Source organism: Ctenocephalides felis, unplaced genomic scaffold (assembly GCF_003426905.1).
Source record: "Ctenocephalides felis isolate EL2017-DRISC unplaced genomic scaffold, ASM342690v1 CF-g0.4_SCAFFOLD_03573, whole genome shotgun sequence".
Lineage (NCBI taxonomy): Eukaryota > Metazoa > Arthropoda > Insecta > Siphonaptera > Pulicidae > Ctenocephalides > Ctenocephalides felis.
In genome coordinates, this window is record NW_020539727.1 from 21,836,138 (window position 1) to 21,849,958 (window position 13,821).

Genomic DNA, 13,821 nt, shown 5'->3' on the forward strand with positions numbered 1-13,821 from the left:
TCTACAATGATGTCGCAATCGCCCGAACTAGCGATGAGTAAAAATATTTTTTTTTTACAAATTGGCGACTGTTTGAAAAAAAAGTGTTCTTTTTACTGTTTTTTTTCAGTTTCTCGAATTTTTTAAAAATAGTAAAAATTGGAATTTGGGGATAATCTTAGTTCGGGCTATAGATAGGTCTATAAACAAGACTCTCTGAACATTTCAAGTGAATCGGTCGATTAAAACTCGAGAAATCGTGTCAACAGTACTGAAAAAGTCTGTTCTGAGAAAAACGCATTTAAAGTTTCGCGTGAAGCCAAACCAGTATGGAGACCGAGTCAGTAAAATGCCTATATATGCGAAAATAATCCAAATTTTCAAAAACCTTCTCGTACCCATATTCTTAGATAGTTGAACTTTGAAAATATGAAATAAAAAAAAATCATTTTTTTGAATTTCTACACCAGAATACCCCCTTAATTGTTAGCATTTTTAGATATAAAATTGATTTATTTATATTTTTGAACAATTTTTTTATATTCAATAATCCTTGTATAGGGTCTGCCTAATAACTTTTCTGTTTTTTAAATAATATAAAAAAACTATTCAATGCATTTTAATAATGGAAAATAATTTTATACAAATGGCTGCCTAACTTCAAAATGGCTGCCAAATAATTCAAAATGGCCACCAAATAATTCAAAATGGCCGCCAAATAATTCAAAATGGCCGCCAAAAATTTCAAAATGGCTGACCGACCTTTTATAAAAAAGTATTATCTTATTATTTATCCGGTAAAGGCATTAAGTATATTTTTATATAAACTGTAAATATGTATAAATAAAAACACATATTTTAACTTAAATTTTTTAATAAACTTAGTAATACAAATAATTATCTAATTAAGCTAATTCATTCGGTTTTATATCCGTAACTGTAGTATTCGCTTCTTGTGTTGATTTCTGCAAAAGATTTTTACTAAACCAGGAAGGCCTTTGTTTCTTCATTTCTACGATTCTTTTGCCTTGCCATACCTCATCGGGCTACAAGATAAAGGATAATTATATATATATATATATATATATATATATATATATATATATATAATAATATATATATATCTTATATATAAAATTATTCTGTAATGAAGTATTAAAGGTTAATCCTCCTGAACAATTATTCCGATTTTCATAAATCTTCCTGAAGTTTGTTAAGGGAATTTTCTAGGATTTTTTGATTCATAGAAGTATAGTTAGATTGTAGAAATGAATAGAAAAAATTACAAAAAAACGGTTATCATTGATTAACATTGAAAATATTTGAGGCATTGTTTGATATTAAAAACAAATGTAGACTGTCATTTGCCAAACATTTCTATTCACTTATGGGCTAAGACAATATTAAAATATAATATCTTTATGATTATGAATAAGAAAAATGTAATGTCTACATTATTATTGCCATAAAGCAGATGAGATGTGCCAAAAATTAAAATAATACAAGATACATTATATATTTAGCACAGGAACTGTCTGTAAATATACCCTTTATAATTAATTAGACAGATTATTATCTTTTAACTAATGTCGTCGTGGCTTGCCTTACTTTACTAAATCACAATACAAAAAAAATTACTTATTCAAAAAATTATTTAGAATTTTCATTGTATCAAAAATTCATATGTTTGGCATTAGATACGGAATATTTACTCAAGTCAATGGAGCGTTTTGTGTCAGAATTTTTTTTACTGTGCTCCAATTTGCATGAGGCTAGATTTGGGTACAGGACAATGTCTGTCGGGTCATCTAGTATATATATATATATATATATATATATAATATAAACTTACTTTATCAACTTTTTCACCATCATAAAGCACAACAACTTCTTTATCATCTGGATTCAAGCCTAAATCGTTCACAATCTTGTCCTGCATTTCTTGTGTCTCTATTTTAACTTTATCGTAACAGTGTTCTGCAAATTACAATAAATACATATGTATATATATATATATATATATATATATATATATATATATAATCCAGTTTCACCCTACGTAACTGAAAAGGGGTGGTTTCATATGAATTTTTTGAGTTATTGGACAAAAACCAAAAAAATGTCCCGAATTTTCTATATTTCTTGCTGAAGAATGAAATATCGAATTCAAAGTCGTTTTATTCAAAACTTCTATATCGGAATGTATATAATTGTTTGTATGAATTTATGACAAATTTTATTTAGTTTCTACTAAGCTATTAAAAAAAAAGTGCGTCATATAAATTTTTTTAGTTATTTAAAAAAAAAGCGGAATAATGACTCAAATTTTCTATTGCATTTATCAAAAAATGGATTTCAAAGTCGTTTTATTCAAAATTTTCATACTAAAAGTATATACTTTTTTATATGAATTTCTAGTAAATTAATTCTAGTTTCTACTAAATTAATAAAAAAAGAGTACCCGAAACAAAGTTTTTAAGATATTTTAAAAAACGTAGAAAAATATCCCGAATTATGTATTGCCAACCACATAAATCCCAATTCAAACTCGTTTTATTCAAAATATTTATGTTGAAAATATAAATTATTATATTAAAATATTAAAATATTATACGGATTTTCAGTAAAATTTATCTAATTTCCACTAAGTTAATAAAAAAAAGAGTGAACAATAAAACGTTTCTGAGATACTTTTGTAAATGCGAAAAAATGCCCCGAAATTTCTATTGCTAACAACTAAATCCGTATTCGAACTTGTTTTATTCAAAACATCCGAATTCAAACTCGTTTTATTCAAAATATTTATATTGCAGTATATATAATTGGTCATACGAATTTTCAGTAAAATTTATCTAATTTCCACTAAGTTAATAAAAAAGAGTGAACAATACAACGTTTCTGAGATACTTTTGTAAATGCGAAAAAATGCCCCGAAATTTCTATTGCTAACAACTAAATCCGTATTCGAACTTGTTTTATTCAAAACATCCGAATTCAAACTCGTTTTATTCAAAATATTTATATTGCAGTATATATATATATATTTGTTTATACAGATTTTTTTCAAATTTTATCTAGTTTCTGCTGTACTAATAAAAATATAGCTTATGATATAAAATTTTCGATATATTTGAAGAAATGCAGAAAAAATTTCTTAATTTTACATTGCATTTGTCAAAATTTCGATTTTAAAGTCGTTTTATTCAAAACTTTTATATCGGAGTATATAAAAGTGTGACCTAGGAAATGTTGTAAATTTTATCTAGTTTCACCCTATCTAACTGAAAAGTGGTGATTTCTTATGAAGTTTTTAAGTTTTTTGAAAACCAAACTGTCCCGAACTTTTATATTGGAGTGTATATAACTGTTACCATGAAAATGTTGTAAATTTTATCTAGTTTCTGCTGCACTAATAAAAAAATTTGTTTCCGATACAAAATTTTCGAGATATTTAAAAAAAATGCACAAAAATGTCCCGAATTATAATTATTTTGATGGGTGCATATCTTTGAATATTTGAAAAAATGAAACGGCCAAGACTTTATTTAAAAATCCATAGATAGATATTTGACTGATTTACTTGATTTATCTGTTTTCATATATTTTATATTTTATAATAATTACAGATCTTAAAGTTATTCACTATAGTATTGTTTACTTTTTTTATAATAAAAATAGCTCGTCAAGAATTCTTTAACCTCTTAGGTCACATCTTAAAATGATAATTAATTCGTCTACTAGAATTATAAATTAATTCAATTTTTTGGGCCAATACTATTAGACAGTAAAAATACAAATTAGTGAAATTTTTTCAAAAAAAAAAAAATTAGTGATTTTTTATTAAATTTGTAGTTGTAAATTTTATCTAGTTTTACTCTGTCTAACTGAAAAGTGGTGGTTTCATATGAAAAAACCAAAAAAATGTCCCGAATTTTCTATATTTATTGCTTAAGAATGAAATATCGATATATATATACATATATATATATATATATATATATATATATATACATATATATATATATATATATCTTCTACTCACTGCATAAGATTCCTGCTTCATGATAATGTCCACAGCTTTTACAGACTAGTATGTTTGTTTTTGGAATGTAAGGCTTCCAGATGTAATCGGGGTTACCAAATTTTCTGTTTAGACGTTTTTCAATGGTTCTTCTGGATTTTGGCACTGCCCATAAAAGGCCATCGCCTATTAGGTCTTTTAAATTGAATTTTGTTGGCGATGATGGTGAATTAGAGAGAGACGAGGCTGGTGAGAGGATTGCTAAGTTGTAAGAATCTGGGAAAAGATAATAAATATATATATATATATATATATATATATGATATTTGAAAGAAAATTTTATTGACATATATGACATGACAAAAGTATAGTAAACAAAAAACTATGATGCGAGTGAATTAATTTTTGAAGTATGAAATGTCAAATAATTTTGAAAATTATAACAAGTTTTTAACTATTTGTCCCAGAGTCCAAATCTATTAAATATTTGATTTTTGGCACTTTTATTAATTTTTTATCAATTTAGGCATATTTTTTATGGCAAAACAACGTTTGCCGGGTCAGCTAGTATATATATATATATATATATATATATATATATATATATGATAAAATTGTTCTTGGGCATCCATCCAGTAATTAAAAACAGTTTTATTGAAAGAAAATGTTTTTATTAAGAGAACATACTTTGTTTCATCATTTTTTCGTGCAATTTCATGTATTTTTGTATGTTTTTTATCAAATTTATTTGTATGGTGAGTTTTTTTTTACATTTATTTATTCTATGTTGTTTTTCATTTTTACATACTTTCACAATATATATTAGTTATAAAATAAATTTATTAAATTGGTTAGATGTATGCTTTTTTACATGTTTTTACTTATATTTTCCTGTAATTATGTATTTTTTTATATTGTTTTAAATTGTAACCCTGAAATATTTAATTTTAGCACTGAAGATGGGTCAAATCAAGACCCGAAACGTATGTTCTCTTAATAAAAACATTTTCTTTCAATAAAACTGTTTTTAATTACTGGATGGATGCCTAAGAATAATTTTATCATATTATTTCACCATCTGAAAAACCTCTCACTTATATATATATATATATATATATATATATATATATATAAGCATATATAATAGGTTGTCAAATATCTCCCTTCCGCCTTTTTGTATTATAAACCAAGATCAAAAAAGCGGAAGGGAGATATTTGACAACCTAATATATATATAATGCAATCTTACTTAAAAATTGAAGTGTTTTTATCAAATTTTGGCTAGTTTCACCAATATAAATTGATTTGCAGTCTTAACAATTAATTCAATAACTAAATCTAAAAAACTCTTTTACAATTTATATCGTAAACATACTATTAAGTTCTATTTTGCATATTTTAATGTCCATTATATATCCATAAGGCTACAATTTGCATCAAATTTGATAAAATGTAAAGGAAAATGATTCTTTTCTAGGAATCTGTGAAGTTATGTTGTGAATTTAATAATATATAATGAAAAAGTGCACTTATAACTAATTTGGAAGACCACAAATTAAATATTTAACACAATTTCATCTTTGACAAAACTTGTGGAGCTGTATTAAGACTTTTGTGATATATAAAAATGCATTAAGAGATTCCTAAACATGTATGTTATACATCTATAAGTTTACAAATTATATATACATGAATACAATTATATATATATATATATATATATATATATAAGTTTAATCTCAAAAACAAGAAATTTATGGGCATTTGTTATAAATTTAATGATAAATATAACAAAGTGTGACCCAAAACACTTTTTAGTGTGTATTATACGTTCATGGCGCTCCAAATTAAATATCTAATATAATTTTCAACATATTCTTATTAAAATGTATGTAGTTTTTTAATTCATTTATATACAAGTTATAACACGGTGGCTATAATGCAGTACTTTTCGATACATCCATGAGGCTACAAATGATATTATATTTATTACAATTTCATTCAGTTTATTCAACAAAACTGCGAGAAAGTGATGAAAATGTATTAAGGGACTTCTAGACATACCAAAAATTGTATTTTGTATACTGTAGCTTATTTTATATATCCATGAGACTTTGTATATAATATAATAAAATCTGAGAGTTCCTTGTACTGTCAGGTTAGGTCAAGACTTGTTTTGACATAAAAATGCATTGAAAGGTTCCTTTTAACATGTATATATTTGCACACTTGTTTATTATTTCTCTTGTAAGTTTTAAACAGTTTGTCTAATTTAAATGAAATATTCAACAAATTTGTTCAAAATTAAACAATCTTGAATATTGTCTAACATTATAAGGCTTTCCAGCAACTCGGTATACTTTAAAATAGCACTTAACAATAGATAAGTCGTTCCCAAGTCATATAGCAAATATTATTTACCAATAAAATGCGTTGAAAGACTCCTTTTTAGTCATAAAAATGCATTGATAGACTTCAAAATATACAAAAAATTGTACTTTATAACATGTTTGTTATAAATTTAAAGATATATATATATATATATATATATATATATATGTATTTATTTATTTATATAGTCTCTTGTACTGTTAGGTTAGGTCAAGACTTCTTTCGACATAAAAATGCATTGAAAGACTCCTTTTTTGTCATCAAAATGAATTAAAAGACTTCTATATATACTAAAAATTGTACTTTATAACTTTTTAGCATCCATTACACATCTACGAGGCTTCATTTTGTATAAAATGAATAAAATCCGAAATAGACTTGTGTACTGCCGGGTTAGGTCAAGACTTTTTTGACATAAAAATGCACTGAAAGACTCCTAAATATACCAAAAATTGTATTTTGTACCTTTATAGTGTCCCTTACACATCCACAAGGCTACAAATTGCATAAATTTAATGAAATCTTTAAATAAAAAAGGATTCTTCTAGTTTGTCATGTTAAGACTTTTTTGCCATAAAAATGCATTGAAAGACCCCTTTTTTGTCTCAAAATTGCATTGAAAGACTTCTTAATATACTAAAAATTGTATGATATAACTTTTTAGTATCTAGATTACATTTTGTATATAATATAATACAATCCAAAAAAGATTCTTGTACTATCTGGTTAGGTCGAGGATTTGTTCTGGCATAAAAATGCATTGAAAGACTCCTAAACATACTAGAAATTGTATTTTGTACCTTTATAGTGTCTTTTACACATCTACAAGACTACAAATAGCATAACTTGAATAAAATCTTTAAATAAAGAAGGATTTTTCTAGTCTGTCATGTTAGGTTAGGTCAAGACCTTTTTTTTTGCATAAAAATGCATTGAAAGACTCCTAAATGTACCAAAAATTATATTTTGTACCTTTATAGTTTCTCTTACACATCTACAAGACTACAAATAGCATATATTTAATGAAATCCATATATGAAAAAAGGATTCTTCTAGTCTGTCATGTTAGGTTAGGTCAAGACATTTTTTTGACATAAAAATGCATTGAAAGACTCCTAAACATACTAAAAATTATATTTTGTACCTTTATCGTGTCTCTTACTTATCTACAAGACTACAAATAGCATATAGTTAATAAAATCTTTAAATAAAAAAGGATTCTTCTAGTCTGTCAGGAAGGTTAGGTCAAGACTTTTTTTCGGCATAAAAATGCATTAAAAGACTTCTAAACACGTTATAAAGCTGCATTTTGTACTTATTAATGACCATTATACACCCATAAGACTACAATTTGTATATTTTTATCTAAACAAGACTTTTACAGAAATTTTTGAGGTTATGTTGTGATTTGAGTGACATATCAGTATATACTAAAATATTTGTATGGAAATGATATGAAATGGTATAAAACTTGTGGAGCACCTGCGAGTGCACACAAAGACTAATAATTGAATATTCTTTCATATAATTGTATGAAATACGTTGTACTGCATTGGTATAAATTTGTGAGGTTATGTTAAGAATTTGACATATAAATACTGTATGCACCCAAAAATGCCTAAAAATACATACTGTGGAGTTGTTAAAGCCTAAAATACGTGACAATTACTATATTAATCAATTTGTTACCCAAAATAGCAATCTTTTACTTTTGAGGTTATGTCACCCATCAAGTTCCTCAACCATTCGTAAATTACATAATTACATTACACAACTCCTGAAAATTTCACCATTATCAATTATTACCTTGAGGAAAACGCTGTCCAAGAATAGTCCACAATAAATTCTCAAAATTTCTCAAATTCGATTTCAAATTCTGCACGACTTGCACGAACGCCATTTTAATTTTTTATGCGAACTGTCAAAAACGAAAGTGAACACTTGTGTGGTTTCTAGGTTATGTTACGAATTCGTATCGATTAGTTGTGCAAAAGTGGAGAGAAAATAATTGATTTAAATTGGAATTTAAAGTGTTAAATGATAAATTATGATAAATGTTATTGTGAAGTGTTTGGGGATGTTTTGAAGACTCAATGGCGACATTACGTAACGTTGGAGAAAAGATTTTGTAACATCGGTCAAGTCAGGTTAGTCAGCAGTTCAGAGTTTAAATTATGTAAAAAATATTGTAGTTAGTTGTTTGGTAATAAAAATAATTGGTGTGACGTTAAAAGTATATGCATATCTTTAGAACATATTATTTTACCCCTCCTTTGACTTATTATATATTTACAGCATGTTATTTTACCTCTTCTAGGGCTCCTTTGACTTGTAGGAGCCCCCAGAATTTTATTCCCATGTATGAAGAAATATTCAATATTTTCTATATAAATTTATTTTCACGTTAGTACTGCTCTTTGTATATATTTTCTTACCATGTGTTTTTGCACAAGGAAATTTATATAGGCATTTTTGGGTATACCGAGTTACTGTATGGCTTTAGGGTGTTAGACAAATTTATAGATTATTCCATTTTAAACAATTTTGCCGAATATTGCATTTAATTTAGACGATTCGTTTAAAAGTTATTTAAAATACAGTAAATACAGCTCGTGCACTATGTATTTATTATGACAGGAGTATTTTTCTGTTTCTATTGCTATTTTTGAGTAAACCGAGTTGTTGTAGGGCTTTGTAGTGTTAGACAATATTGTAGATTATTTAATTTTAAACAATTTTGCCGAATATTGCATTTAATTTAGACGATTTGTTTAAAAGTTATTTAAAATACAGTAAATACAGCTCGTGCACTATGTATTTATTATGGCAGGAATATTTTTCTGTTTCTTTTGCTCTTTTGGAGTATACCGAGTTGTTGTAGGGCTTTAGGTTGTTAGACAATATTGTAGATTATTCAATTTTAAACAAATTTGCCGAATATTGCATTTAATTTAGACGATTTGTTAAAAGTTATTTAAAATACAGTCAATACAGCTCGTGCACTATGTATTTATTATCGCAGGATTATTTTTCTGTTTCTATTGCTATTTTGAGTATGCCGAGTTGTTGTAGGTGTTAGACAAATTTATAGATTATTCAATTTTAAATAAGTTTGCCAAATATTGCATTTAATTTAGACGATTCGTTCAAAAGTTACAAGAGATTTAATAAATGAATGCTATTGCCAAGTTCATTATAATAACAAATGCAATTGCACTTTCAATTGTCATGTTTGGTTACACCGAGTTGTTGTAGGGTGTTATATTATTAGACAATATTATAGATTATTTAATTTTGAATAAATTTGCCGAATATTGCATTTAATTTAGACGATTGGTTTAAAAAATACAACAGATTTAATAAATAAATGCACTTGCACTTTCGAACAACTCGTACACTTTCAACCCCGAACCTTCATATATTTTTATCTATTTACTAAAATTTTAACTGGGAAAATGTTATTCGACAAAATGTGCCTTTGATCGATACCAATTTCGGTTCTGAATTTAAATAACATTAATAAAAAATAATATAACCTAGAAAATATTTTATAAATACCAATGAGTATATAATTATACAAATGAGATCTTTCAGAGCACCGTGTTTGAGACAAATATGCCAAAAAGTGCATTTTCATATTAACATTTCAAAAAAGTTGATATTTTGAGTTTCTAGTAACACTTGCGGCTATTACAAGATTTTACTGAATTGCAAATTTATAGCTGTTTTTGTAAGAAACATGTGTGATTTTATATTTTTATAATTTAGCACATATATTAGGTAATAACATACTAAAATTTTGTAACTCCAGTATAACGTTTTATATTTTTAAAAAATGTTCAAAATACTCGTCAAACCATGGACTTGCAACTATTGGAAACTAGATATGCAAGAGTGCATTTGTTTACAAAATTGCACATTTATAGCTTTTTTTCTTAGAAACATATATAATTTTATATTTTTATAATTGAGTATATATATTAGGTAATAACATACTAAAATTTCATAGCTCTAGTATAATATTGTATATTTTTAAAACATTTTTCAAATACTCTCATATCATATGCAACCGTCGGTCGATTCGCAACTAGTAAGAATGAGTATGCAAGTGTGCATTGCAATTTTTTAGTTGCTTCTGTTAGAACATATTTGATTTTATATTTTATTTTTTATAATCCAGTACACATACTGAGATAACATACTATAATTTCATAACTGTATACAACGCTTTATATTTTTAAAATATATTTCAAGTCGTCAAAACGTTTTTGTATATAATTAAAACTACAAACAAAACTACTTACTACAATTTAATCATAATTAAATAATATTCACGTAAAACATCGTATTAAAAGTAATTAAACACATCTGTCAAAAACGTTTGACATTTGACGTATTAGCCACCGTCCATTGTTTTATTCAAATTACGCTTCTATAAAAATTTTCAAATTAAAAATGTATAGTTTTCTACGCAATTTTGAAATAATATCTCACCTTTCCGACAATTTTATATAATATATAAATATATTATATATATATATATATAATATATACTAGATGACCCGACAGACGTTATCCTGTACCCTCGTCTACAATTCGAAAGTACCAAATTTTTTAATATCCTATCTTATACTTTTTAATTTAAGTTGCTTTTTGGCAATTATAATTTCTAAAGCTCATTTTTCTTATCTTAGGTGAATTAATTCGTAAAATCTAGTTTATATGTGCACTCTTCAATCTAATAAGATCAACTAACTGGATATTCCATATCTAATGCCAAACAAATGAATTTTTGACACAAGAAACCAAATTCTATATCATTTTTTTAATAAGTAAATGTTTTTTGTACTGTTAAATAATTTAGTAAAGTAAACCAAAATGCGACTTGCATTAATTTTAAAAAAATAATGTGTATGCAATTTTGGACTTATTATTTATTAGACTGAATTATATAATTGCATCTGCCAAATATATACTGTATCTTATATTATTTTAATTTCTGTCATATTTCAGCTTGTTTTTGGGCAATATTAATGAAGACATTACATTTTTCTTGTATATTATATTATAGTATTATCTAGGCTTATAATTTCACCTAAATTCAAATTTCAAGTGCTTGACATGTCTAGCAGATTACAGTTCAAATGTTTTCAATGTCAAACAATGATAAGTGATTTTTTGTAATTTTTGCCATTTAGTTCTACAATATTATATAGTTTTTAACGTTCATTAAATCTTAAAAAAATTCTTTGACAAACTTTAGAAAGAATTATCAAACCCCGAATAACCGTTTAGGAGAAGTCATCATACACCCGTCTAGAAGAATTTTATATATTGTTAATGTTCTGGAGAATTCTGGAGATTATGATTTACATTTGATTTGCTCAGATATAACAAACAAGATAGCAAAAATAATGAAAGTTGCAGTATTTGTAATAATATATTTGAAAACGTTTAAAATTTCTCGAATATTTCACTACGGTACGGAAAGTTTCAGCAATTTGCCTTAATAAGGCACGATGCCATACACCAATAGTTATCATCTTAATTAAAAATTCAAAAAATCACCCAAGCTAAGCACAGTCTAAGCGCCAATTTGGTACAAATGTTTACCCAAGTGCGTTTAGACTGTGACTATACGGGAGCACTTTTCCAATTTTGTGAAAACTATTCAAATTGTGAAAATGCTGGCAAGCTAAGCACTGTATAAGTGAAAATGTCGCACAGAATTGTTTGCAAATGCGTTTAGACTGTGATTATACGGAAGCACTTTTCCAATTTTGTGAGAACTATTGCAAAATGTGAAAATGCCGCCAAGCCAAGCACAATTTAAGTGAAAATGAGCACTTTTTCAATTTTGTGCAAATTAGGCAACTTTTTTTTTTGAAATTGAATTCGAAATGTAGATAAATTGATTTATGATTTACATTTGATTTTTTAGCAAAAATAATAAGAGTTACAGTATTTGTAATAATGTATTTGAAAACGTTTAAAATTTTGCGAATATTTCATTACGGTACGGGAAGTTCCAGCAACTTGCCTTAAGGCACGATGCCATTCACCACTAGTTATCATCTTAATTTAACCAATACAAATCCTTGCAACAACTTGGTATACTTAAAAAAATCACTCAATCTTACTTACTCCAACATCTCTTACTCACCCTTATTCTCTTCCCCCGCAGCGTCAACAGGTGGCGGTCGGGTGCTTCCTCGCCTCAACCACTACCAAGCGCACGAAATCCGCCACTTTTCCTCATCGACACTTCTTGTCGCAGAAGTGGGATAAGACGTCGTCTTCGGCAGTTCGAGTGGGGCGCCCTCCGACGACGTCGCCAGAGTCTCTGTTCGACCGAACGCTCAAGTGAAATTTACAAATGAAACAGTTGGAGGAGAACAACGATAGTATCATATCATAGTAGTAAAAAATATTTATTACTATTATTACTATTAATTATTAATTATTATTTATTTTATTTCGTATCTGTCTATTACCGTTGTGACTATTTTATTTATTTATTACCGATGAGAATTTTGACGATGGCGTGTTTGAGTTCGAAGATTTGTGCGAAAGTGCAAGAGAAATTATTGTGCCAATTAATGCAAAATGTTGAAATTAAAAGGAAAGTGTTTACACAGACTGGAGGTGCTTTAGTTGCAGGAGGACGACGTGGATTTGGATTTGGACAGAGACAGGTAGGATAAAAAAATTATAAAAATTATAAAAAAATTTTGAAATTTTATTTATTGATGCATGCGAAAAATACGAGCGCACGCCTTAGGGGGCGCCAACACAAGATTCGGATATTAAATTTTCAATATAGTTTTTTTTAACTTCTCGTAGGGCAAGTTATAGTAATCGCAAAAAAATCGAAAATGAAAATTTTTATATATCTTTACGTTTCAAAGTTTTCTGAACGTTTTGGCATACCTTAGAAAAAATGTATGTATGTGTGTATGTGCGGATACAAATTTTCCCCGACAATTTTGCTCTCACCGATCAACCGATTTCAATAATTCATAAAGCATTCTATTTCTATTGTTAAGGAGACGTGCTGATTAGTTTTTGCCAAAGGCAGGTCTAGCCGTTCCGAAGATACGGAGCAAAGAGTGCAGAAAATAGAAATCGAATTTTTGAGAGAACGGACCGTCCGATTTTGAAAATTCAAAAAACATTTTACTTGTATTGACAAGATGATTAAATTTTTGGGAAGGCAGGTCCAGGGGTTATGGATTCTCAATAAAAAATAAGTTAAAAAAATGTCAAATGTTAATTTGACGTATCTACATCAAATTATCAGATACTTTTTAGAGATTTTAATAATGTGTACACATTTTGTGTAATTATTTTTTGGGTTCCGTACCAAGATTTTATTACGGTACGGGAAGTTCCAGCAATTTTCCTTTAGACGCAATGCTATGCATCCCACT

At 27.1% G+C, this 13,821-nt stretch overlaps 3 protein-coding genes across 3 annotated transcripts in view; 2 read left to right on the plus strand and 1 right to left on the minus strand.

The window, feature by feature from the left end:
- Window positions 1–884: 884 nt before the first annotated feature.
- LOC113389220 (39S ribosomal protein L32, mitochondrial-like) lies at window positions 885–8,439 on the minus strand. Its single transcript, XM_026626281.1, has 4 exons — window positions 8,198–8,439; window positions 4,022–4,276; window positions 1,832–1,956; window positions 885–1,025 (listed from the first exon to the last, which is right to left on the minus strand). The coding sequence occupies exons 1-4, from the start codon at window positions 8,289–8,291 to the stop codon at window positions 885–887; spliced, it is 615 nt and encodes a 204-aa protein (XP_026482066.1). The 5' UTR covers window positions 8,292–8,439.
- Window positions 8,429–12,779, plus strand: LOC113389221. Its single transcript, XM_026626282.1, has 2 exons — window positions 8,429–8,538; window positions 12,576–12,779. Exons 1-2 carry the CDS (start codon window positions 8,429–8,431, stop codon window positions 12,769–12,771), a joined length of 306 nt encoding a protein of 101 aa, XP_026482067.1. The 3' UTR covers window positions 12,772–12,779.
- A 130-nt stretch (window positions 12,780–12,909) lies between these two features.
- The window catches only part of LOC113389007 (decaprenyl-diphosphate synthase subunit 1-like), a 226,872-nt gene continuing 225,960 nt past the window's right edge, over window positions 12,910–13,821 (plus strand). The window contains exon 1 of the mRNA XM_026626039.1: window positions 12,910–13,086. Coding sequence (XP_026481824.1) covers window positions 12,916–13,086 — 171 coding nt within the window. The 5' untranslated portion in view covers window positions 12,910–12,915. The remainder of the gene's footprint in view (window positions 13,087–13,821) is intronic.